The sequence below is a fragment of the Thunnus albacares genome, chromosome 5, assembly GCF_914725855.1.
Source record: "Thunnus albacares chromosome 5, fThuAlb1.1, whole genome shotgun sequence".
Classification (NCBI taxonomy): Eukaryota; Metazoa; Chordata; class Actinopteri; order Scombriformes; family Scombridae; genus Thunnus; species Thunnus albacares.
Window position 1 is genome coordinate 22984686 of NC_058110.1, and position 26880 is coordinate 23011565.

Below are 26880 nucleotides of genomic sequence, written 5' to 3' on the forward strand. Positions count from 1 at the left end.
CCTCACAGAGCCACTAGTGTGGCTGTTGACTCTTTTAGTAATAATCTTGTATTTGGATTATAAAAAAACAGTAGACTTAATTTAAACAGATGACGGTGGGCAGCATCATCAAGCCCAAACAGTTTTTTTTAAGTGCTTTCTAATTATAAACCCAGCTAAGAGTCAGGAGACACACATCCTTAATCCACAGGATTTACACACAAGTAGTAATAGAGCATTGTGAGGGCATGACACACTGCAACACACACACACACACACCAATATGTGCCTCTTTATAGAGTTAAAGTTACAGTTATGCTCAAATTTATGATGACCACACTGTATTTGCTGCAGATGTATGAATACAAAACGCATGGACACACACACACACATACACACACACAGTTTCTCACATGACCGTGCTTACACTGCTGAGTAATCCAGTCAACACAGGAGAGGTTGTTGTCCAGTGGATCACAGTGCCAGTTTTAATCCAGCTCAGCCCTGATCTCAATCTCTAAAACCACTGGCACACTTTGGATATTGAAATTTGGACCAGAGGCATCCAAACACACAGTTACACTCACAAACCCGCTGACAGAGAAAGAGACGCATACTGAGGGCCAGTGTTACCTGGTCAAGGAGGTTGAGTCTTTTGACGTAGGCCTCTTCAGTTTGGAGAAGCTCTTTGGCGATGTTCAGGAGCTTCTGAGCCTCTGAGCACTGAAGGAAACAGACAGACACCAGAGATTACGACTGAGGCAGGAAAAAAAAAAGAGAAACACATGAACACACTCCATCATATTGAGAAGGAGTTCAAGGCAGATAGTGCCTTTTGTTTTAACAACCATATAGCCCTGAATGATTATATGAAAAAAGGTTGATATAATAAAGATATCACAAGGCACTTATAAGAGTAGTTTTATGTCACTAACTTAGACAGCGAAAAGTGGGAGAGTCCATAGTCCACAGTACTGTAAAACAAGCTCCATGGCAACAGTACACACAAAACTAAATGATCTTCCCTTTTTGAATTTTATCAGTACTCCTTGTCTTTCGGGATTGTTTTGCCTAAGATTTCACTACTAGTACATCAACATACAGTAAAAGAAGAATAATTTAGGTTGTTGTTATACTATGAATTCAAATTTACAGTAAATGTGATCATCAGCTTGTTTACAGCTAAAATATATTTGTTCAGTTGTGCGTCCGGTATGCTGTGTTCTGTTTAAAGCTGTTGTCCCAAATCCATTTATGACAATATTTGGTGTACCTTCAACCTTCACATCAGTTTAATGCAACAACATTTTTTCCACTGTTAGCTCAAAGATTAATCCTCATTATGCGGACGGCTGCCGGCCCTCTCTCTTTTACACAATGGATTAAGGAGGTCATGATGTGTCTGAACTGAGGTTTGCTTAAAAAACATAATAGAATCTGGTTTCCCTTCATCGATTGAGGGGAGAATCTATCATTAGCTAATTTAATTCATGAGCAGACACTGACCTCTTTCTGTTCTGAGTGCCAACATCTTAAACATTTCTTAAAATATATTCTTATTATTCAATGTATTTATTTTTGCTTCTTGGTATTGATTTCGTTTTAAGTTGCCTTGTTCCTTGAATCTTTTGCAGTGTATTGCTAAACCTTTGTACTCATGCTATACATGGCCTTCTGCAATATGATGATGGGCTTGTTCTGTCATTGAAATGCAAACAAACATGGAGTCTACCATTGTGTAACTGTGATATATATTCATATTTTTCTTTTCTACGCCGTTGTCTATACAGTTAATGATGGTTTAAATATGTTCAAATCAAAAAGCCGTTTTTACCAATCAGACACAATGGATTATAACGATTGTAAGCTGCACAAAGGAGTCAATATTAGTGAACATAGAGTTTAAAATGTGCATGTACTAGCATGATTGTGTGACAACTACTTGGAGGCCTAATTATGGGTCCAAGTTACACAAGTGTGATGTGGAAACCTGAAGCCTTTAGTCATCAGTGACTCTTCAGTAGGAAACATCTTGTGTCCAGCAATTTTACTTTTTAAATGAACAGCATATTAATAGATTCATGATTTATCAATGAGGGAGAAAGAGTAAATTACATTTTATCATGTTAAACTTTTTTTGTTGGAAAAACTGTGTTAGAAACAAATTATTATTCTCAGCAGAGTATTTTTTTATGTCTTAAAACATGCCTGGAGGGAATCTTAGTTTCAGAAAGGCCAAACCTACAAAATGTTATAGCGTGTGGCTGAGGCAACAGTCAGCAGCTTTCGCGTCAGATAAAACTCAAATTCACAAAGCTCTATTTTAGTCACTGGTGTCGCTCAGGGGTGGTTACCTACAGTATGAAACTAATTCAAAAGCTTATTGGCTGATGTAGTGAAACTGAATAGAGGACTCTCTATATGACTACATAAACAATTGTATGATTAATTAGAAATGATGTTGTTGATACAATTCATCCTAACTGCCTATTGTGACAATGTGGGTTTCACAACAGCTGCCTCCAACATACATACACAGACACGCACGCACTTACATACAGCATAGATGAGAGGGGGAACCTTCACCAGAGAATATGTGCTGTATCACATTTAGCTTTAGCAGTTCTAACTATTGCAAATAAAAGAGAAAGTCAAACTTCTCATTGTCTGCAAAGAGGATGGGACATAAAGTCAGCAAAACATACACACCACTGAAACAAACCACATCCTCTGCGACAAGACTGTCATTTTATAGCTATTAACATGTCAGCTGTAGTGTTACAGACATTCATGCAGACACACACACAGAATGCCCAACAAATACACACACACACAAACACACACATAACACACCCTTCCTCTGCACAGCAGGGTTGGGATCAGGAAGCACTGGAGAGCAGCGATACCTTTCCCCAGAAGACTGTGGGTGTGGGGAGTCAGCAGAGGCCGTACGTTTGTGTATTCAGTGTGACATTCGTGTGAGGTTTTGGGTGTGATTTACAGAAATTAAAAGGCGCGGAGAACTTCTGCTGACAAATGTAATAGTGATGCCATGCAGCTGCACATGACTGAAACTTTGTGAGTTTCTGCTGTCAACATTTTTCGTGTTGGTCTGCACTTTGTCTTTAAAATCTCTTTTAAAATCTTTCCATTGCCACCTCCAGAGTATCTTTTTTTTTTGGTATTCCGGTATATTATAAGACTTTACCCTGATGCTTCTATTTCACAAACTGTGGGCCTCAAATAACGGGAATATTGACCTCACATATAGGCCATCAGGAAGAGTATGTGCACTGTTCGAGGTATCAGTGTTGTTTACAATCAATAGTCAGGCTGAAGGACAAGAGAAAACTGAAACTTTAGCTCATCTGTGGGGAGATCTCTGTCTCTGGACTCTTTCATCTAGCAGCCATCACAAGCTCCTGTTTCAGCTTTTGGACAGGTATTCATCCTTTTATGCAACAGCAGAGCTGCTTTTAGATACAAGCCAAACTGAGACTGTAATAGCATATAATGTTTCATGCTGAAGTATTCTTTGAAAACGTTCACCCAGGCTGAGATAATAATAGAGACAGGCTACTTTTTCCACTACATGAAAGGCAGTCTGAATGTCTGAAATGAAGTATTTAAACTGGCAGGATGTGCTTAGTTTAAATGTGCTATGAAAATTATGATGCAACATGAAATATAAATTAAAAAGTGGGGGGCATAGAGGCAACACTAATGACCACCTCAGAAGTGTGTGTGTGTGTGTGGGGGGGTTTAATCAGACTTTAAATTATGGTCGTTCAGGTTTATGGTTATGACTTGATGAGGCTTAAGCATGCGAGGTACTCACTTTGTGCGCCTCTGAGTGCGTATCTGTCAGATACCCAGTCTGTGTGTCTGTCAGAGAGTGCATCTCTCCACCGCTCCCCTCATCCAAGTCACTGTCCTCATCCTGCGTTGAGTCTCGCTTGTTGCCCAGGGTAACACAGGACACACTCTCCGTTTCAGTGACACTGTCGTAATGATCCTCCTCATCGATGGCGTCCTCGTTGGGGAACACCTCCCCTTCTACGGCGCACGACGGGCTGTCGATGCCACTGTCCCGGTTAGGAATCTTCCCGTTCTGCTCCGAGGAGTCCGGATTGTCCAGGAGCTCGTGGGAGGAGCCTTCCTCCCGCTCCACATCGTCAAGGCAACCAACGTTGTGTGTGATGTCGACCTCCGCGCAGTCATCCAACGGGGCATCATCTGAGCCGTCGATGTGCACAGAAGCCAGACGGGAAAGTTCAGACACCTCGTCAGTCCGCTCCGAGGTGCCAAGTGCAAGTTTGTCTACAGGGGAAGAGTCTCCTGCAACCTTTGCCGTGGTGTCCTGGCCGCAGGAGGAAGTGATGTCAGATGCAGTGTCCATTTTCAGACACAGGTGAAGCTGGGAGTGTGGAAGCAGCCCCAGGATGGGGACTCTGGGAAAAAACAGCAACAAAAAAGCCAAATGAGCAATCAACACACGGTGCTGCACACTGGAAAGAAGAAAATACATTTTAAAGTTTTCTTGGATTCCACTCTTAAACCACAAAACTCAAGCAACTGGTAAACATCATGAAACTTCTCTGAGTGTGTACACCATCTACAGTATATATATACACGTATATCTGACCACTACACAACAAAATATGAATCCAACAGTTTAGCCAAGCAAGATTTCTGATTAAATTTCCAGCTGCTGCCCTTACTTTGAATTCTCGAACCTCTCGATGAGCAGCCCCACTTTCTGGGCCTCTCTCTGTGGCTGTGTTCCCAGGCCAGGAGGGGTTAGACTGGGCTTTGGTTTAGGTGGAGGAGGGGGTGCTGGCAGAGGCCTCGAGGGCGCAGGGGGGATCCTCTTAGGTTTCTTGTCTTGCCCAAGGGCGAGCAGGTGCGCAGGTTTAGGGGGCACTACGGATGCAGACGTCCAGACAAGAGAAGAACAGCAGAGCAAGAGAGAAGCATGAGGCTGCAGACATTAACAAAAGCAATCAGGTAACACGTATAAATCCAAGTGAGAAAACCTCCATAGCTATGTCCATGTGTTAAGCCTGCTTCTTTCCCAGTAAAAAGATAAAACTCCAAAAGGAAAAAAAACCACACAGTCCGAGACCGAAACATATAGCAACGGTGCAGAGCGAGACCAACTCTAAGCGTCAACTATCTGCCAACTTCCTTATTTCAGAACAGGATGCTGAGATGAGTGCGGCTTACGCATACAGCCACGGTTCCAGTTAAATAAAAAAAAAAAAAAAAAAAACACAGACAGAGAAATGAGAAAGCTGTTTTAAAAGCACTCAGGCATACCTGCAGACTATGAGTTTATGATTTCACTGTCGAGTCTGTATTTGCATGTTTTTGGAAACATATGTCTGAAAGCAGGAAATGTGATGATATGTTACTGTTGTTAATTCGAGCACTTCCTCTGCGTCTGTGTTTATCACAGTCTGATAAAACAACCAGACTTGTCTGAAGAGAAATTTACTGATAGACTGCGTGTGTGCAAATGACGTTGTGGAAGTGAGGACATTTTAGTTTCAAAGTTTTTTTCACCTGTCATTCAGAGAATTCAGCTGACTCTTAAAACCAAGATGATAAGAAATGAGGTTATACTTATTTATTTAAATATATCTTTTTACATGTTGTACTGCACAGAAAATACATACAGAGTACCACTGTATCTTTCTTAATAAATAAATTTTTAGTTAATCATTAAAACAAGACTCACTGTATATCTGTGGCTACATTGACAACAACATGTTGAGGCCCACTGTGTAGCAAATGCTGTAGCAAGCAAATGCTCATATAGAAGAAGCTGTGACCACCACTCTTTTTTTTCTCCCTTGATTAATGTTTCAAATGATTCATTGACCATCAAATAAAGATACATTTTCTGTCCATCAACTAACTGATGAGTCGTTTACCATTATTATTAATGGAATCGGGAGTAGGTGTGTGTCTGAAGAGCTGTGGTGTGATCACATGCAAACACAATTTTTAAAAAATTGCATAAAAAGGAACTTGAAAACAAAGTCTTGGTCAGTAAAATGTTTCAACATTTGGGGCTTTTAGACCACAAGAGCCTTTCAAGTGACTCAGGAACTTGCATCACAATACCTGCGTTTTTACCAGAGGAACTAAGATCCAAATTTAAATCCAAAATGTCACTGCTCCTGAGTTACTGCCCTACTTTCCTGCCGCTGCTCTGATTTAACGGCTCTCTCAGGATGAGCTACAAGTGGAATAAAAACACTTTAGTGAGGAAGTTCATCCTGTAAGGTGGGAAATACTGTATGTGTTAAAAAACATTACTAATTTTGCGTGAACATTGTGCTTATTCTGTCTAGTGGAAAAAAGACATGATACAATTAGTTTCTTTCTTTCTAAGCACCTTATTATTACTGGTAGTCAATTTTGATGGGGGGTATTTCCTACCTGGCAGAAATACCTACTTTCATTTTTACAGGCTTTTTATTTCATTTTGATAGATGTTTTAAGATGTTTTTATTCCACTGGTTTGTCATCCTGAGAGTATAATGATAGTAGTAATAATGATAGAAAGTATCTGGAGTTTGGAGTAGTGAACGTTGCATTGAAACTACAGATGGGTGACAAAGCAAAGAAAAAAAAACCTGAATTAATGACTGGAGAAACATGAAGAATGGAAATGCTTGGATACAGAACACAAGCGATCACTGATTAGTTTGAATAGCATTAAAGTTATACGAATTATTTGTTATGGCTACAGCTGTAATAATCGCCAACCTTTTTGATAACTGATTCATTGTTTAATTAACCTTTCCAGCAAAAACAAAAACCTGCTTTTCTATGTTTTATATCATTGTTAACTGAAAAATTTTCCATTTGGATTGTTGCTTGAATAAAAATAGCAACTTTAGTATGTCATCTTTGGCTCTGGGAAATTTTCATGAGCATTTTTCACAATATTCTGACATTTTATGGACAAAACAATAATCAAGAAAATAATCTGCAGATAAATCGATTCTGAAAAGAATTGTTAGTGCAGGCCTAGTTATGGTTTTTGCAGTCACCAAATCTCAACCCAGCTGAACACCTATGGGAGATTTCGTACCGATGTGTTCGACGATGCTTTCACCATCATCAAAACAGTATGATCAAATAATCCTTATTATCAGCACAGATATTATATAGTGAAATAATAAAAAAAGGATGATCATTCTCACCATTATCCTCCAGCAAACCTTAAATAATGATGAACCACTTGAATATTGGGGTCAAGTTAAGGGTGTAATGTCCCAGTACGTTTCTATTTCTATACACGTTGTTTATATGTAGCATTCCACAAATAATGCCAAAACATAAACACTTGGGAGCCACTGACCTCCTTTAAACCGACTGCTCTTGCAGAGGTGACCTACTGAGCTGTGTGAGTGACAGAGTGAGGCCAGACGGCCGACACACACCGTGCTATGGAGGAGTGTTTGTCAGCGCAGAATAAATGACAGCTCAATAGCAAGGGTCTGATCTTGCTGCACCTTTCAATTATAATGACCGCACCAATGTCAACACCGGCCTTGAGGGGGCCGCACTCTGTCTCAGTAATTTACCTTGAGGTTTCTGTGCAGTTGGCGGTCTGGGTGAGGTGGAGGGCTGGGGCCGGGGTTTGATGGCAGGCCTGTCGTGACATGGTCTGGGGGTTGGACCTTTCTTTACCAGCCGTGGAGAACACAGGTAGTCCACTGATCCACACTGGTACTGCAGGGAGGAGGCAGGGAGATCTGGAGAGATGAAAAGACATTATCAGGTATTGATCAATATAATGAGATTCATCTAAAACGCAACATGCACAACCCAGAGTAATCCTGCAACAGCGTTGCAATGACAGGACTGTGGATGAATGACCTTGAGCTCAGTGTGTGTGTGTCAGGACGTTGCCCTTGGACAGAGAGCAGGGGAACCAGAGAGGAGAAGAGAAGCTGTGCAGCATCGATCCTGACACCAAGCCCGAGGCAGCAGACAGCGAGCTGTAGAGGCTGCATATTGGTTTCTCTCACACTCTCTGATAGGCCCATATCTGATTGACTACATCTAATCTTCTCTGGACACTGACTATACATAGATTTTGTGTGTGTGTGTGTGTGTGTGTGTGTGTGTGTGTGTGTGTGTGTGTGTGTGTGCGAGAAAGTAGTAGTAGTAGTAGTAGTATTTAGTAATCTAAAATTATATCCTTGGGAACCTGTGATTTTGGTTTGCTCAATCTGACCTTTACTGTCTTTAAAAGATACTGCGCTGTATTATATGACATCTACGGTACAAACTACAGTTAAAGCTGACGTTTATTGCTCTTTTTTTCTGAATTACACATAAAAATTCGCATAAGAAGCAGATTTGTTTAAGCTGATTTTCACCAGGCTTTCAAAGGTTGTTCTGTTTCCTGGTACAAGAATATAAGGTCCTCCTCTTGTGAGGAAAGTGGTGAGAAAACAGAAATGAGGTGCTAATTAGGCACCAAAATTTTTCTTCAACGCAAACAAACAAGCTGCTATTTACTGATTTTCATCCTTTTTTTGATGTTGAAAATAAACACTGATACATTCCATGACTTTGGGGAAAAATATAAACTGTATACACAGCTTGACACCCAGACAGAGAGACAAAAAGCAGAATAGAAGTCCCCTCAGAGTTATAATGGAAATGTGGTGGTGACCTTACAGTCAACTGTGAATAGAAGATCTTTGTAGATCAGTCAAGGGAAGAGAAATCCAGCTTTAGCAACAACAACAACGCTTTGTGTGCATGTGTGTGTGTCTATTTCTGAGTGAACTGCAGATGCTGCAGAACCACTTTTTGTGGTGTGTTTTTGGCATTGTTGTCATCTGCTGCATGTGTCCAATGCAACAAAGAGATGTCCCTCTGTAGATTATGATAATAACTATGCAAAATACAACCGCACAGCTCTGTTCCTTCAGGCTCATGGATTGGATCTAGTCATCCCAACTCTTTCTCAACTGGATTACAGCCTGAAATTGCACCAAGCCTCCACAAGATCCCTGGCACATCTAATTTGGTGTTTTTCAGCCGTGCTCCAGGCAGTGGAAGGAGAGAATTCTCTCAGTAATGAGTCCTGTTACGCTGTCTGCCCCATGTGGCACACTCCAGGCTTTCCCACCATCTCTGCACCACAGCCGAATAAGAGCAGGCAGGAGGAAAAGATGAGACTTGTAAACAGCTTTATAAACTCCACAGAATACAGAGATGAAAAAAAAATGAAATTGTGTCTTCCTCACAGAGGATCACAAATCTTGGGTAGGCTTTCTATTCACTCTGACTATCCTTTCATTTGGTCCCTAGCAACAGAAATATTATGAGCCTCTTGCCATGGTTTCTACTATCTCTAAATCAGAGATGACTAGTGGGTTGAGTCAGACGAAAAGCTTGACCTATGATCAAGTGAGCAAGCACGTCCCTCAGTCAAATGGCTAGCCTAGTGAAGAACTCTTTGACCCAAGACTGGCTGGGGTCGTTCCTGGGAAAAACAAACAGCCATGGAAGACGGCGGCATAGGGGCTGGTACCTATGGAAACTCAGTGTAGCCATGGTTACCTGAGAGAAAAACCTGGCCCTCATATCAAACTGTCTCACAACAAACAGGAACTTGACGACACAGCGGAGAGAGGAGCTGACACTCACAGTTTTTACTAATTAAAATCTCTAAAACCAAGGAAAAAAAACAACTTGACACATCATCCTTCACCCCAGAAATGTACAGTGAACTAAATAAATGAAGTAAATTACACCTCTAACTTATAATTCATATCACAGTGAAGGTATCTTGACACAGTAACTATTATTAAAGTTTATATAAGCCTAGAATACATAGAGAAGATTACATAAGTAGTCAGTTGTAAAATACATTCAGAGAAATGAGCTGGTTAACGAACATTACCTTGCCTCCAACTGTTCAGTTTCACATATCCAAAGTCCAAAGACCAAGTGAATGGAAAAATCTCCCACACAACCCCGTCAATATCTAAACAAATCCTGCCCTCCCAGTCTGCCAAAGTGCGCGTGTGCAACTGAGACTAGTCTTTGTGCCAAACAAACACAGACACACACCCTAAAGAACTCCTTCAAAGCTCAGTCCTGAATTACGCCCAGACACACACACACACACACACACACACACACACACACACACTCACACACACACACACACACACACACACACACATTCACCTCTCCTTTCCCAGGTGTGTATGAGGAGCTGCACCTGTCTGATCACCTGCCAAACCTGATCCAGGTTCCTCCTCCCGCGGTCAAAGTGACGTGCATGTGTGTCACTGTGCAGCCGAGTGATCCAAGCATGAAAGCTTTACTAAAAACACACACACACACACACACACAACACAACGGACTCCAATGCTGTTCTTGCAAAAAACTGACAGTAACTGAAACAGTGTTTGACGTTACAAGTCACTCACATAATTCATTTTGGACTCAGAGGGAGATTAATATTGTAATTGTGTCGTTTTAAGAGGGATTTTCTAAAAAAAAAAAAAAAAAAAAAAACACACAGGAGAACGCGGATCTGAGCTCATTAATTTCCTCTGCTCACTTCCAGTTACTGAGAGACGGATGAATAGGACAATTACACAGGAATTAAATGTCCGAGGACATTATCACCACCCTGTAGGCTCCCCATTACCATGACAACCTGCTCAAACAATTTCAGCCACTTTCTGTCACTGTACATCCGTTTAATTGGGTGATCCAAGTAACCTGACATCTTATTGTACCTGTTCATTCATGGCTGTCATATAAACACACGCTTCAGTCACTCAGAAGAGAACAGAAGCATCCAGAGAGCCAAGCGAATATTTTGAGTTGGAACCTGAAAGACGACATTACAGTATATTTCTGAACAGAAATATTCAGACACCTTCAGGTATTTGACATATTGGAAACGTAAAGAAACTCTCGCCCTATGAGGGAAAAGCATGTGGCCCCGCCGAATCTCTGGTGACATTGTGATGCTGTCACAAGAGAAAAACCTCTGGAATGTCACTGTTAGGTCATTACATAGTCTGTGTTACAGCGCTTTCACCTTTTTGCAGTGAGAGTCACTCTCTAAACCCATATTTAAGACATGCCATGATAAAAAAAAAACCCTTTTCAGCTACCCAATCAAATTATGGGTTAGTAAAATTGGAGCATCCAAGTTGTTTGATACTTGAGTTCTGGTACAGATACCATAACAATACTTTTTCAATGGTTTACTTTGAGGAATATAAATGTTTTTCTGCAAAACTCTAAGTGACATTTAACAAAAAAGGCCAAAGCTCTAAAACTAACCAAAAGCAGCTGTGCATGAAATTTGTCTAAATAAAACACAATCTAAAATTATGCTTTAAATCATGAACTATCTGATCAAAGGATAATTAAACAAGATTATGAATCAGACTAGACATTCAATACCAGCTTCTGGTACTTGGCGGGTTACTCGGTGCCACTGACACATTTCTGTCAGTGTCAATTAAAAGGGTTTTAGGTTTGATACCCAGCCCTACTAAATATAAGTCATGAATAGCTTTAAAATAATTAAAATAATAGCTTTAGAAAAAAATGAATACATAGCATTGTGTCATTCCAAAATTATACTTATTTGGGGAACAAACTGCTACCTGAGTATAAAAAACAACTCATTTCATTAACAAATAGTCTTCAGTGCTAACCCATAATTTGCTTAGCTATCATGACTGTAGCCAGTGTGTCATGGCTGCTGTTTTTAACCAAAAAAAAAAAAAAAAAAAAAGGTGAATGCTTCATTTTGGAACAAACTCTTCACTTTTCCACTCTCCCTTCCTCATACTCCCGGGAGACACACAAACTGAAAAACACACATACACAAGGATATGCACAAACCTTGCTGGCTGTCAGTCACTGTCAGCCTTTAGGCGACCCCCTCAGAGTCATTTATTACCCATCATCCCTTGAGTACAGTCTTCTCGCCCCAGTGCTGTCTGGGAGACAGATCACTCAGATTCAGCATTGTCTCCAAAGTCAGGCAGCCAGTCAATCAGGTCTCCTCCCCGCAAACCAACCCCTGGTGAGGCTGAGCTGACAACCCCACTCCCATCACTTCAACCACCCCCCGATTCCTCACCAAGACGTAGCTGAACCCCAATGACATTCTTTCTGTGTATGGCACCTCATTATTCCCATATCACTATCAAATATCCCAGCGTCTCTGCATTGCTGTATTATTGCTGCTCTGCTCCTCTCATTCTGTCTGTGTCCATGTGTTTGCTCCCTTCCTCTGCCCAGAAACATATTGATCTGGTTTCTCAATCCTGTTACTATGAAAGACTCAAAGAGTCAAAGAGAGGCAGTCTCTCATTTAATGGGTCTTAGATTTTTAATGGCTATCGAGCCACAGACCCACTTAACTTCTAAACTCTCACATACTGTGCTCAATGCTGGTGCTCTACAAGAGGAAGAAAACATAGCAATACAGGGTGAAAAAGTGAGGAAGCAAAAAGAAAGCAGAGAAAGCAAAAGTAGTGGAGTTGACAGAGAGGTCGACCGCCACCATTAGTTTTAATACCATGTCATTTACCACTCCATATCCCCACATATCTCCTCTCGCCTCACCCCGTCTCTCCTCTCCCTGTGCAGCAGCAGACAGTAATGAGTACTCTGACCTTGATCTACTTTTCAGTTATAACCCCGCCAATAGTTGAAACCTTGAGTGAGACTTCCACAGAGGGAAACACATGCTTTAATACATACATTTAAGGAAAGCACAGGGGTCTCAAACCTGGGGACAATGAAATGAGAAAGTGAAAACGGTAAATACAAAAGCTGACAGGTTCTCTTATCCCAGACAAGAGGATGAAATCTAAGTATGTAGTAAGACGGCGTTCAGACTGAAAGTCGCCCTGTTGCTCCAGTGCGTCATGTACGGGTGAGACAGTGAAATACAATCAAGGAAGTTCAGCTGGAGGATGAATAGAGTCATGAGTTTGAAAGCCAAAATATTGCACAGTAGCTTTGTATATTATGAGGACAGATTTGAATGCTCTAGAAAGTTATCATGGCGGAACAATGATTGCAAGGTAAACAGTAGAACTAGACATTTCCATGTTACAAAGGAAGGTGCGCTTACATGTATTTATTAGCCACCAAAGTGCCTTGGCCTTAGCTAATGATGGCCTCAGGTGCATAAAACAACCTAAGTACCTATGAACATTTATGAAACATTTAGTTTTATTTTACCAAAGATATGACTGCTTGGAACACACTGAGCATACAGATATTAAGTCGAGAAGTTGCTCGTTCTGCAGCAGGGGTTTTAGAGGTTTCTGTAGATGTTTTGGTATCTTTGGTACCCGTGGAAAGGTGTCAGTATTAGATTTCATTGCAACCAACAAGAATCAAAGCTGACCATAGCTGCCGAGCTCAGCAAAGGACAAATCCACAAACATTAAACAACCACCTTTCAAGCCAACAGAAGGTGAGAGATCAATGCTTAAATAGTTGTTTGGAGTATCACTTTAAGAGGATCTATCCCACACATACACACACCCTGAGAGAGGAAATATTGGTGTCGGTAAAACAACAGCTCCTCCAGGACTTACAACATCCTCAATCTCTGACAATCAGCAGATTTCTCTCATAAAGTAATAACGTTCCAAACTCCCCGTTCACCACAAGGTTTATTAAAACACACACACACACACGTGCATGCAATCATGCACACACAAATACAGACGGCTCAACAGCTATCCAATCACATACAGTAGCATCTGGTCCCAGATTACAAATCTAGTTTCATCCATTTCTCATCACGCTCTGTGATCATAACCACACACATTCTCTTTTATCAAACCCTCCATCAGTGTGGAGATTTCTGTGTTCTTTATGAATAAGCGGCTCCTGAAGTTTCACTGCTTTCATGGCTTTCCAGGGGCTGTGGGCAAAGGAGGAGGGGAGGGAGGTAAGTCATCTTGTTAGTGCTGTCCTCTCCCCCTAAATCAGGTCAGCGGGCACAGCGGGCACACTGACATGTCTCCCTCACTAAGTGGGAGGATTTCATCAGCTCCCACAGATTAGGACCATGCGATTTTGGGGGGGATAAGACGAGGAGGCACCAGATGGCTGAAAAGTGTTGAAGAAAGTCATAGCCTACTCTTGTGGAAACACAGAACAAATAGAGAATGCAAATGAGTTATAATAGAGGGATAGGATAAAGTACAATTGGGCAGTTTTGTTAGAAACTCTGAAGCACGACAGAGGCAACAGTGTGAAAATGCACAACAGCAATGAGCTCTGTTCGTCTTCAGCAGATATACAGTACTGTAGAGACTAAATGCAACAGGAAAAAAATAGGCTCATCTGCTTTCAGTTCTGGTAATGATACACTGTAACTGTCAACAAGTAGAGAGAGCTAAACACAAACAAAGACTGACGAGTTAATATCACAGCGGCAACATCCTTGTGGAGTCCCAAGCTAAATCAAGCCACCCATAAAAGAGCTCTCCTTCACTATGCCCTGAAAACCAAAGAAGAGGCTATTGCCATGGCAACAACGCTGATCTATATTGCTAATATAGTAGGTAGGTCACGGTGAACTATAAGGAATATTTTTGCTGTTAGTAGAAGCACAGTTCTGACAAAAGTGGGCTTATATAATGTCCTAAGAAATGAATAAATCAGAAAGCATCCTGGCTGTTGTCCTTTAGAGCTACAGACGGGAGCAGAGGAGAAAGGAAACACCACCCAACACTCAATGGTAGCTGGTAAGTATAATACTTTGGTCAAATGACTGGCTTTATTCCCCAGACACTGCTGTGTCCTTTGTGGCTGGAGAGAAGAGAAGCAGGGGGTGAGGTATGACACAGTCACTGACCTGAGACATTTTTTCCAATAGCATGAATCAAGGCCATTACAATTCAGCTGACAACTTCACAGATACAGTACCGGTCACAAGGAACAGTCAGAGTTTACAGTAAGAAGCACAATGATGTTACAACATGACGATGGGGTGATTAAAATTTCATATTTATCATCAAACACGTGACTAGATGCACCCTGGCCTCTCTAATTCACAGCCTCCCTCCACAACCACAAGCGCTACAAGAGGCTTTTATGAGGCAGGGTGCAGAGAAGTGAGCCTCTGTTTGTCTGGATGCAGTGCAGTGCAGTAGCCCAGAGCGCTACTGTAAAGGAAGCAGACACAGATTGGCAATTAGGGCAACAACACGCACACACAAGAGAACAAGAGGGTTTACAAACCTGCCCCTGGAGATGACTGCCCAACTGTCCCACAAACAACTGAAGCCTACTGTAGCTGTGTGATGTTAAAAACCAACTGGCTGTTTCGCACGACAATCAGAGTAAAGCTGCGCCTCTCAGTCCATTTTACTAAACATTAACACACCTTCACCAACAAGGGAAATTTCTAGCTACTGATGCTGGAAAAAATACTCCAGCTCTTTCCATTCCCACTGGGGATGGGAAAGGTCTTAACAAACACAGGTCCGATCCATGAGTCATCAGCACCCAAAGCCCGAAATAGCATTTTCAAAACAAATTTCAATCATCACCCTTTCCTGTGGAGGCCATATTGTAATGTGGATTTATGCAGTTTAATCTTCTGGATCTCTTCATACTGACTAAGGGTCTCTGAAGTGTGAATGCATTGATTATTTTACCATATATTGATTGATGGGATTAACCAATCACTGTGTTGGACAGAACCAGTTAAAAACTGGTCATGTGGTTGACTGCATGATTGATAAATTGCTGACTGATTGATGACTTACACGTTAAAGGATGTTGAGTACAGTGTCTCCAAGAGCTAACCACACACCAATCTCCATATGCATGCATCCACACTAACACATGTGCATGCACACACACATAAACATGCACATGCATACATCGTTCTGTTGCAAAGCCTGGTGGCTTCACTTTATAGAAAGCCATATGCAGTACAGACCGCAGAATTACTTTGACACTTAACTTATGTCAACATTGCTACTATTACACTGTGATCTGCGAACGTTTTACAGCGCGGTGCAAAGTGTTACACTGCCACCGCAGAAAAACATTCAGCGGCTACCAAAAACTCTGCCGGCCAAATCATTCCCTTTCCCAAATAAAACGCAAACCCACACTGAGAGAACATTTCATCGACGACCAAAACACACCTCTTGCAGCCACAGAATTACACCTCTGGTAAGGCCAGTCTCCCCCGACACAAAAACAGAAGGAAGTGGTGTATGTAGAGCGTGTCCATTCAATCCAGCTTTTCCAGCACACATATGCACGTGTTTGTAGGAAAAGAGGCGTTTTTACTATGAGAGGAAATGGGGAAATTAGAGGGAGGAGAGGTTTCCAGTAGAAAGTTCTACAATGTTGATATTTATACATACGTGTTTGTGTATAAGGCTATAACTAATGAGTATTTGAATTATCTAGTAATTCATGGATAATGTGATTAAACAGTTGAGAGAAAAACAGAAAAGTGTCAAATTTGTGAGACTCGAACTACACGTTTGTGATGAACTAAACGCTCAATCAAGTTATTGTTTCTGTATTATTTCATCACCACTTCCTTCCACATCCTGCCACACCATGCATTCTCCTTTTACAAACTTTGTCAAAGTATAAAACTATCAAATTTTGTCTTTTGATCCCTGACTTGGCCTCCATTCTCATAACTGTGGTAGTACTAGGTGTGGTGGAAGGGTACCCACTGCACCACCCTGCATCTGTTCCAGGCAGGATGGATGTCAGCATGAGGAGGGGAGTGTCTATGAGCCTGCTGACAGTCAAAGTGTCCCAGAGCGGGGCAGCCCTGCCCAGTACAGGTCAATGTGTTGTCCACTCCAGTCCAGTTCAGTCCAGTCTGGTTGGTCTAAAAAGGTGTGTAAATGTTAAGGGTTGGGTTGATGAAAAAAGGGTGAGGAACCGAGGGCAACTCAGAGTATCTGCCCCTGTCGCTGATCATCTGTGCTGATACACACTGGACTCTTACCAACATACACTCACACAGAGACAAAAAGGTCACTGTGCACTCAACACCAATGTGCCTCCTTTGACGTCAGAATCATTTTCAATGTGTCACTTGGCTCCTGAAAGGCAGCGTCAGCAATGGGAGCTCTCCAGCAAGGAGCTCCCGTCAGTCTGTCTCAACTTATGAACAAAGTGTTTGACACCAGTTCACTTGGATGCAATTTCTTAGATGAGTCACTCATCTTTGAAAACTGAGAACACATTTAAATGCCAATGAGAAAGAAACCTAAATTAACATTCTGTGTAGGAATGAATGGAAATTTAAACTGCCGAAACCTTTTCAAACTGAGGTTTGTGGAAGGCAGAATTAGCTAAGACATGAGAGCAAGAGGCCAAGACATACCAGGAACCATGAACACACACTCACACACAAATCACTGTACAAGGAGAGGCCTGTTATAGAAGCCAGGTGTACACTAGACAGACTAATAAAGGCTCCAATTTCCTCTCTAATGGCTCCAGTATTTCCCCTTACAGCAGCGCCACACTGTAGTGCTCTGAGACATGTTAGTGAACCCGGAGACAGCGGGACTAGTAGGACAAGCATCATATATGCTCAAATTTATAATGCTGGTCTCGCTGCTTAAACCCAAAATAGAGATGCTGACCCACTGCTGCATGCAAATAGACTTCAGAGCTACAGTATATGTGCTAAAGAGATTAGATCAAACAGTTTATCGGGACTGTGCGATAATCCAGCTGACCCCCTTCAGCTGACATTAATTTAAAGATAACAGATTTTCTCCTTTGGGAATAAATCTGCTGTCATTACATTAATAATTTACTCTTTAACACGTCAAGTCATGCACAAACAAGAATTCTACGGGTCCTTTTGTAACCTTTGTGTATATAAAATATGTATCCAAGCATAGTTTACACCAAAGTAAAAGTAACTATCCTATTTTCCTGAAATTCTGATGTGCTGTCATGATTATTAACACAAAGCAAAGGTGCATTGTGATTGATGTCATCTTCTGAGCTGAGTCTGACAGAAACTGACCCATATAGTCTCAAGATCTATTTATATGATAGTCTTTGTTGTGTGATATAGCGCTGTATATTGTTAATTTTATTTGATAAAATAAAATAAAATTTCTTCTGGCACTGGCTGAGGTGGTCTTCAAGTGAGGTGGCACACCTCTGTCATGGAAACTCATTCTAGCATCTACTGTATGTTGTTTATAACCAGCTGTTATATCATCTTTTATGTGACCATTGTAGGATTTCTATAGAATGGGCTGCAGAGAACTATAATGGCCTGCAGCAGGCAGCTCTGCCCACCTGTCATCTGTCACCTGTATTACCTGCAACAGCTTGTCTCTGAAGGGGGTCTGAAAGGTGAGGAACTACCAAAGAGGGCCCAATTAGAGGCTTGCTGTTATTGCTGCTATTTGGTGTCTGTTGGTCAACATTGAGGATCCACCAGGGATGTATAAAAACAGCAACAGAGATGTTTCTATAGTGAATAGAACCGCAATGATTAGTCAATTAGTCAACTGACAGAAAATTAATCAGCAGCCATTTTGATAATTTATCAAAGTCATTTTAGTCATTTTTCAAGCAAAAATGCCAAGAATTTACTGGTTTCAGCTTCTCAAATGTGAAGAATTGATGGTTTGTCATACATGATAGTAAACTGAATATATTTGGGTTTTGGACTGTTGATTGGACAAAAGAAGACATTTAAAGATGTCACCTTTGACTATGGGAAATTATTACGGAAAATAGTAATTGATAATGAAAATAATGTTTACAGCCCTGATAGTGATGTGATAGGACACACTATTGCTGCATGAAACAATTCATGTATTTTCTAGAGTGTTGGTTGATCTTAGTAAATATAAGCCAAACATATATGCTACAAAATATTCTTTACTTTCCCATTCTCACATTTTTGCTGCCAAGAAACATCCATCAAGCTCTGTGAAGTACAAAAGTGAGAGATCACCAAGAACTGCTTACTGTCCTGAAATTTACCATTTATGGTAGTTCCCCAGCTACTGCTAGCAGCTTAATGTGTGCACAGGTACTGATTTTCCACTTTACGAGAAGACATTAAAGTCCCCCCCCCGATGTGAATATGGCAGGAAAGGATTCTCAAGTCAAAGACCCCTAAAGGAAAATATATTTTCAAAAGCTGTCTGGTAGCTCACAGGCACGAATGCATGCAAACAAGGATGTACACATACTGTACACACGTGCACATGCACTCACACTATGCCCTGCAGCAGAAATTCATTAAATATCTTGTTACTGGCCTCTGGAAGCCATCCCTCACCCTTCTCCAGAGCAGTAGGACACAACTACAAAGACAGTTCCAGCGTTAACACTGAGACCTCATAAGCTTTTGAAGTGAGCAGCGGTTTGAAAATGGGAGACGACAATTAGAGACGAGTGGCCTCTCCTCCTGAAGGAGGTCAGATTAAAAGATGTTAAATATTACTCCTGATTGAGTTTGGCAGGAGAGAAGTGCTGTTTGTGAATGTGTTTCTTGCGTGTGATTTTTCTTTTCCTGCTGTCTGATGCCAAAGTCTCACAAAAAAACAACACACATGCTTCAATGGAGACAAGAGAGCTCCTAACACTTTCCGACTGGCTGCCCAGACCAAATGGAGAAGTAAAGGACACACGCACACAGGCATATGCACGCAAAGACACAAGGACACACATGATACCTGAAAATAAAACACTTATATACGCATATATGTGAAAGTTCAAACTGAAAGTGCAGTATCACACAGGAACTGTGTTGTATTTAGTCTCGTGTAAGATAAGACAGATAAAACACACACTGTCTCTTCCGGTTGAGAAAGTGGCAGCAGTGTCTGCTGATCCATTATCATCTAATCACATGACATTTCTTTTTTTTTTTTTTTTTTGCTGATTCCTATAATTATCATACCAACACTACAGGAAATGCCATCACCAACTTTAAGTGGAGGAAGACCCCAGGTGCTCTGGATAAAGAGGAAGTTGTGGTTATAATTACCAGGGTGATGACGTACACTAATCATGGTGACTGTTAAACATGGTATCTACACGTTGGTGTGTTTTTCTGCCTGTGTGAGTTTTGGTCAGCATCACCACAAGTTCTCCAGAATCTCTGACCAACATGGAGCATTTCCTTCCTCCTAATTCAACCGAGGAATGCGGAGAAAACCACAAAAATGGCTTTGATGAGTTTATATGTACAGGAAATGGACAAAATAATAAAAACACTTTCAGAATTGCTTCATCCCATTAGGGAAAAGACTTTAGTTTTTAAGGAAGCACACAGATGCAGATGTACAGATGAACACTTCCATACAGAGCAATCATCAAAACGAATGGCTCCCACAGAATGGCTGCCCTCACCGCTACAGACCCACCCCTGTATTAAATAGTTGTGGACACTGTGGGTTAAAGACATCCTTTCCTTTGGCTTTCTCTAAAAGTAAACCTGTCCAGAGTTACTGTAGGAAAAAGGGTGAAACATGACTCACTACTTTTTCCACTGCCCAGGGATTCTAGGATTTTGCTTTCCACACAAGCTTACTTGTGTGTTAGTCTTTGTGCATCGGCCTTGAGTACAAGCAGTTTCTACATGGCAGCCTTATCATAAATACCAGTTTATGGTGTTTATAGCTCGAATGACAAATCATGACGAAGTGTTTTTGTTGAGACTTGGTGCACAGAGGTGATGATTCACTTCATTTTTATACTTTGGAGGTGGACTTTGAGTTCTTCTTTGCTGATGTAGTTGTCTGTGTTTCATGAGTGTTTCCTTTAGCCAATTAAAGGGTTTTGCACTTGCTGTAAGCAATGAATCCACCAATTAGACAAATTTGGAAACTCATAAAAATAATGAAGGTAAGACAGTTAAAGCTAATCCATGTTGTTAACAGGCGTTCAACCTAATATAATTTGGATGTGTAGCTTTCTTCCTCCATACTGTGGTTTTGTTTTTCATGTGGTGTTTCTGTGATTTCGTCCATTCATTGCACATGTAAGTTTACCCCACTTCAAGGACAGCAAGATTAGGAAACCCAGTGCCAGCAGAAACTTGGATATTCAAAGGTCACACTTTAATTACACTTAAAATAAATCCACCTAATGGACATGATTATGCTGATATATGAGAGGCCTGTTTCTACACTAATACCACCACCAATCTAAGAGGATCAGACCGCTCTGACACCAGCGAAGCCTGCGAGGATCCAGGAAATGTAAGCAGCCACAGCTGTACAGCTGTACAACACCGGCGTCATACTATGGAATATATGTCAGCCAGACTCTGTGGCTGCTTGGCTCAGCACCATCCCATTGATCTGGGTCAAAAGGTCGTTGATTAGACTGAGTCTCGTAGTCTCTAGGCAATGCCACAGTGTCTGCCACACACTCAGCCTCAGCTCAGCTCACACAGCTGCTGCCGGTCGTCATGGAAACACTCTGACTCCCCGCTCCATAAGACAACTCCCTAGTCAGCTAAATTATAGTGTGCCAAAAAAAAAAAAAAATCCTAAGAGACTGAATACAAACACTAACATACCAGCGGTGAGTAACTGACAAAATACACAAGTAGTGACTGTGCAAACGGTTAAGCTTTAAATCACTTTTGAAGTTAATGTCACACAGTCGTGTAATGACATCATGCTAGTAACGGTCATCACTATATCACTGTTGTTCAATGTAACCTCAGATGCTCTTTTAGTGAGCTTGCGTCGACTGGAAGTTGTAAAATTGTCAGAGAAGAACAGCCTGAGTGCTATCGGAGAGAGAGCACAAGGGTCAATGAACTGAAAAAACATTGGCACTGTTCGCATGCTCTCTGCATTACTCACCACACATCACTTGTTCAAGGAGCCAGAGGGTTCAGCTCTCACTCCTAATTACCCACTGTAGTATAGATGAAAGCCAAACAAACTAGAACCCAAACACGCTCTACGCTGTCCCACTCAGAAATTCCCTGAAAAAACACTGCGGGGGAGAATCAAAGCGGCAGAAAATCGCCCCAAATGTACGTTCTTAATAAAACATGATCGCAGACTGCCATGTATATTTCAGAAGGGCAGCGAGAATTAGCCCACATTCAGCAGACAGCTTCAAGCCCACACACCCAAACATAACCCAGACAGAGGTTTGATATCTAGGAAAACATATGCATTTTGTAAAACAGCAGCACCTGCTACTTACACTCATTCGCAAAGTAAAAAACACATAAAGCAAAGGCAGATTTATGCACAGCTCAAGTGTCCACATCTTCATTCCCACATAAATATACCTTCAAATCTACTGCAGCGAGAAGGTGAAGCCATTAGAAACTCACCAGCTAAACTCAGTTTGCCATCTGCCTTCGATGTGTTCTCTGTTTTCACTCTCGGTCTGAAATCTCTGTAGATCCTGTCGTCTCCTGCTGTGCATAAACACAAAAAAAACAGAATCCAATCTAGTCCAGCACGGTGCCACGAGGAGGTTGTCTGAGGAGCCTGGATGCTTCACCAGTGCTCACAGGGAGACGGCATGAGTCGGGTACTGCTACTACTCCTGTTCCCTCATCGACTCTCTGTAACCACGCTTCCTCTCTCTCTCTCTCTCTCTCTCTCTCACGCTCTCTCTCTATCTCCCCTCCTCCTCTCTCCTCCCCTCCTCCTACTCCTTCTCTTTCTCCTCCTCCTCCTCCTCCCCTCACCCTCTACAAACGCAGCCCCCCAAAAAATTCGCTCCTGTCCTGCGCTCTCTCTCCCCGTCCTGATCCCCGCACCATTCAGAGCAGCGGACTAAACAATGCCTCCGCTGCCGCTGCTCTGAAAGGAACCCAGGAGCAGTTCTCAGCCGGCAATAATGCCTCCCAACTGTCACCATGGAAACTAATGACGGCCCGGGCTGGCAAGAGGAAGGAGGGAGGGAGGGAGGGAGGGAGCAATGGCTGAAAAACGGGGGGGATGGAGAGGGAGGGGAGAATTAAGTGAGAGAGAGAGAGAGGAGTGTAGGAGGGAGAGAGGGAAAAGATGTGGGTGAATGAAAGATGGGGGAAGTGTGTGTGAGTATCAGTGGGTGTGCCTGTGCATTTGTTGCATGAGTGTGTGTGTGTGTGTGTGTGTGTGTGTGTGAGGATATCAGGAAAGGAGGGACAGTTTTGGTGGAAATTCTCCAGGTATTCATTGGAAATATAGTTCACTACAGAGGTAGAAGAGGAGGCACTACGGTGTTCTTTCTAAGACTGCAACTAATGACTGTTCTCATTATCAATTAATATTTTAGTCTAAAAAATGTTAGAAAATAGTGAAGAATATTCATCAGATTTTACTTCAAATTGCTGTTTTTGTCCGGAAAACAGTTCAAAATCCAAAGATATTCAAAATTTACAATAATATAAACAGGGAAGCTGCCAACTGTCACACGCAAGAAGCTGAAACCAGCAAATGTTTGGCATTTTTTTCTTGTTAAATGTCTCAAAAAATCTATTATCAAAATTTTAGTTGATTACTTTTCTGTCAATAGACCAACTGATTAATCGAGGAACTGTTTCAGCAGCTTTTTCTTGAAGAAAATCAGCAAATCCTCACATTTGAAAACCTGGAACTGGGGGAATTTTTGGCATTTTTGCTAGATAAACGAACAAAATTGTTGTTGTATAATTTTTGTGTCTGATCCTTTCAGCGCTACTTCTTTCCTAAAAATAATTTGTATGTCTGATGTGTAAATAATGAATGTTGTTGTATCCCTTGGGGAGACACTTTACCACAAGTCTATGGGGAGTACATCCGTGTCTCTGTGCGACTTCCCCCCACAGACATGGTGATCACAAAAGCTGCCAGGATGACGCGCCCAAGCTGCTCCAACCCTCTTCATATGCACATATAATTACAACAAGTCCCCCCCCCCCCATATCTCTCTGTGTTCCCCCCTCTTTCCACTCTATAGTTGGGGTGACATCGGCCTGAAAGACAGGGTGACATTGCTTGAAACCGACTCTGAACCCACAGACGAATGCCACCGATAACCATGGAAACACTGCTGGAATATCCCCAGTTTTGAAAACGATAACAGGGCTTTAAATCTGGGTGTGAGGAGAGGAGCGGAAGAGAGGGAGAATGTAAAGAGGGGGATGGGTGGCTGTGTTCGATTTAGATTCAGGAAACGGAGAAGCTTAAAAATTGGAGGCGAGCTGAGAGTGGCTGAGAGTGGGTTAAAATGGGGCCCGATTGATCCTCTTGTCCTAGTGTTGAAGCAGCGACAGAGACGACATCCTCCTGCGTAAACCCCCTCATCTCCAGCCACTTATTCTAGGCCACCTTTTGCTGAACTGATTGAAATTCTCACCACAGTGAATTATGCATCGTGCTGGATGGGGGAACAGGTGCTGCTCTCCACGGCAATAAAGCCGGCTGGTCAACCCAGCAGACCTGCTGAGGTGAAATATTCTCACATGAGGGAAAGACAAGATAGAGAGTCGGGTGCTGCAGCTGCCCTGAAGGGCAATCCAAATAAGGGGGAAAAACCCATTTCAAATAAGAATAGACCCTTGCCTTTGTGGGTTATCTAATGAGGCATGGTGCTTGTGCCCCCTCTTTACACCAAAGAGAGGAATGTGAGCTGTGGGTTAGGAAGGAATGTCGAATCTCTCGCCATCTTGTTAGCTCTTTTGGCTTATGTAAGGCAGAGATCGCTGCTCCAAGTTGAATTTGGCTTTAAAAAAGGGGCAACTGGGTTGACTTTGATTTACATTTTATTGCCTGGAATAAGCCCACAGAGATAGAGATGTAGATTTCACTGACAGGGAGTACAGGATAGAGGAAATGCACCAAGCTGGCACAGTTCTTTCTTAACAACAAACTGCCCTTCTGTCACCCTTCAGCACTCTCACTAATTACAACAATGATCTCTTTCCATCTGTCCACAAAGAAGAAACTTGGTGTGATTATTTGCAGTCTCTGTCACACACAAACCCACTGGAATACTGAAAGCTAGTCTAAATCTTCTTTGATGCACCCATCCGCTCCACTGACCTGAGGATGGCATCTGTCACACATCTGCCCAACGGGATCATCAACCACACATACACACACACAACATATGCAGTTACACACTGTAGCAGACAGTAACTACTCAACAACTGGTTTTTAACACAAGAAAAGACATATTGTTTTCGATATTTAATGCAAAAAATAGTTTGTTTATGGATACCACTGTCCAGAAATTGAAGCATACAGTACAGTATGATGCCACTGCTCATCACCCATCAAGACTCTGCAACAAACACAGAGACACACACAACAATGCTGTCAACTATATGCAAAACACTGCATCAACCCTGTTTGAACGCCTGCCAAAGTTCTGTCAACTGGTTTTCAAAGGACTGTACTGAACACACACACACATACACACACACATTTTCAACCACGGGGACACTGAGGACTTAGCCCACTTAGAGTCCGAGGGGACTTAATACAGAAATCTGCATAGTTGAATAAGTGTTTTTTATATAGCTCAGATCAATCAGCGGGTTGATGCCATGGCATGCATGGCACTTGGTCTGGCCGCCTCGGCACGCACCGTGCAGATGAAAGCTGAAGGAGGACACTGGGCTGTTGTCATGGAGACAATTCACATTCCACAGCATGTTAGCCCAACTCGAGGATTTTTCCAAAAAGCCCTCACACAGAAAGACAACACAGGCGCGCATGCATATAAATTAATCTACACACTACTGCTCAGGCTAACACACACTCACTAGACACAAACACATAAGCTTCAGCTGGGAAAATAAATAACTTTCACATTCACACGTCTCCGAAGGTCCCGGAGTGCCAGCAAGACACAACATCCAGACAAACCTCAGCCAAAAACGGAGGTCGAGGAAGGACACAGTTATCCCAGCTGGAGACTTCCACTGTTACTGACACACATTCATGTCGACTCGCTAAGCCCTTGGATGTGGATCGGCTTTCTCAGAGGGGAATCACACTCTCAGACGTTCAATATCAGGATCAATTAGAGCTTTCGGAAGGAAATACGGTTAGATTATAGTTATGAATGAAGACATGTGATCTTATGTGTCAGGTAATACGTATGCCTCTCTTGTCCTTGAATAAAAGTATCTTTAAGGTTTATTCCTAAATATCCGCCTGCTTAAATATTAACCCTGACAGCCACCTAACCCTTTACCTTAACTCCTCAAACATTCAGCAGCTAAAAATCAAAGAGATGTTTTAAATTACTCTAACAAGCACATTGCCACCCTCCCTTAGGAGCCAAAGCTTCTCTTTAAAGAAGAAGTCATTAATATTTCACCCAGAGGAGAATTCTTTAATTCATTATTAATATTTAAACCTATCTGCTGGAGTAGACGGGTCTTATCTGAATTACAAAGAGGCTGGATCCTAGCATAATCCATGTATCTATGTTAGGCCTGACAGAAAAATGATGTGTTAGAGCAGCTGTCCCACTCTGTCAAAGCAGTGCTGAGTGCTGGTGGTGAGATCTGGAGAATGTATTTCTACACTGGCCCCGTACTGTCTGAAGGTGCCTGGCTCTGGGGCAAAGTGGAAATGGTGGGTGCAGAGCCGGAAAACAAAAAAAAAAAAAAGAGAGAGAGAGAGAAAACACAGTTGGGGAGGAGGAAGGTGAAAATGAGAGAGTATGTCGTAAAGACAAACAGCAAAACAAATTCGACAAAGCTCAAGACAGAGATCCTGACAGGAATATACAACCAACTAAAATTCAAATTGATGTAAGGGCTAAAAACTTAAAATTATTTTCATAATCATGTCATCTGGTGATTTTCTTGATTAATTGGTTTGTTTTTTAATGACTGAAATGATTAATTAATCAATAAAATAGTTACAG

At 41.8% G+C, this 26880-nt stretch overlaps 1 protein-coding gene across 1 annotated transcript in view; it reads right to left on the minus strand.

Annotated features, from left to right (window-relative positions):
* The window catches only part of fgd (faciogenital dysplasia), a 54733-nt gene that overhangs the window by 14700 nt on the left and 13153 nt on the right, over positions 1-26880 (minus strand). Inside the window, exons 2-5 of the mRNA XM_044352141.1 lie at positions 7581-7751; positions 4701-4902; positions 3818-4430; positions 613-702 (exon numbers count right to left, since the gene is read on the minus strand). Coding sequence (XP_044208076.1) covers positions 613-702; positions 3818-4430; positions 4701-4902; positions 7581-7751 — 1076 coding nt within the window. The remainder of the gene's footprint in view (positions 1-612; positions 703-3817; positions 4431-4700; positions 4903-7580; positions 7752-26880) is intronic.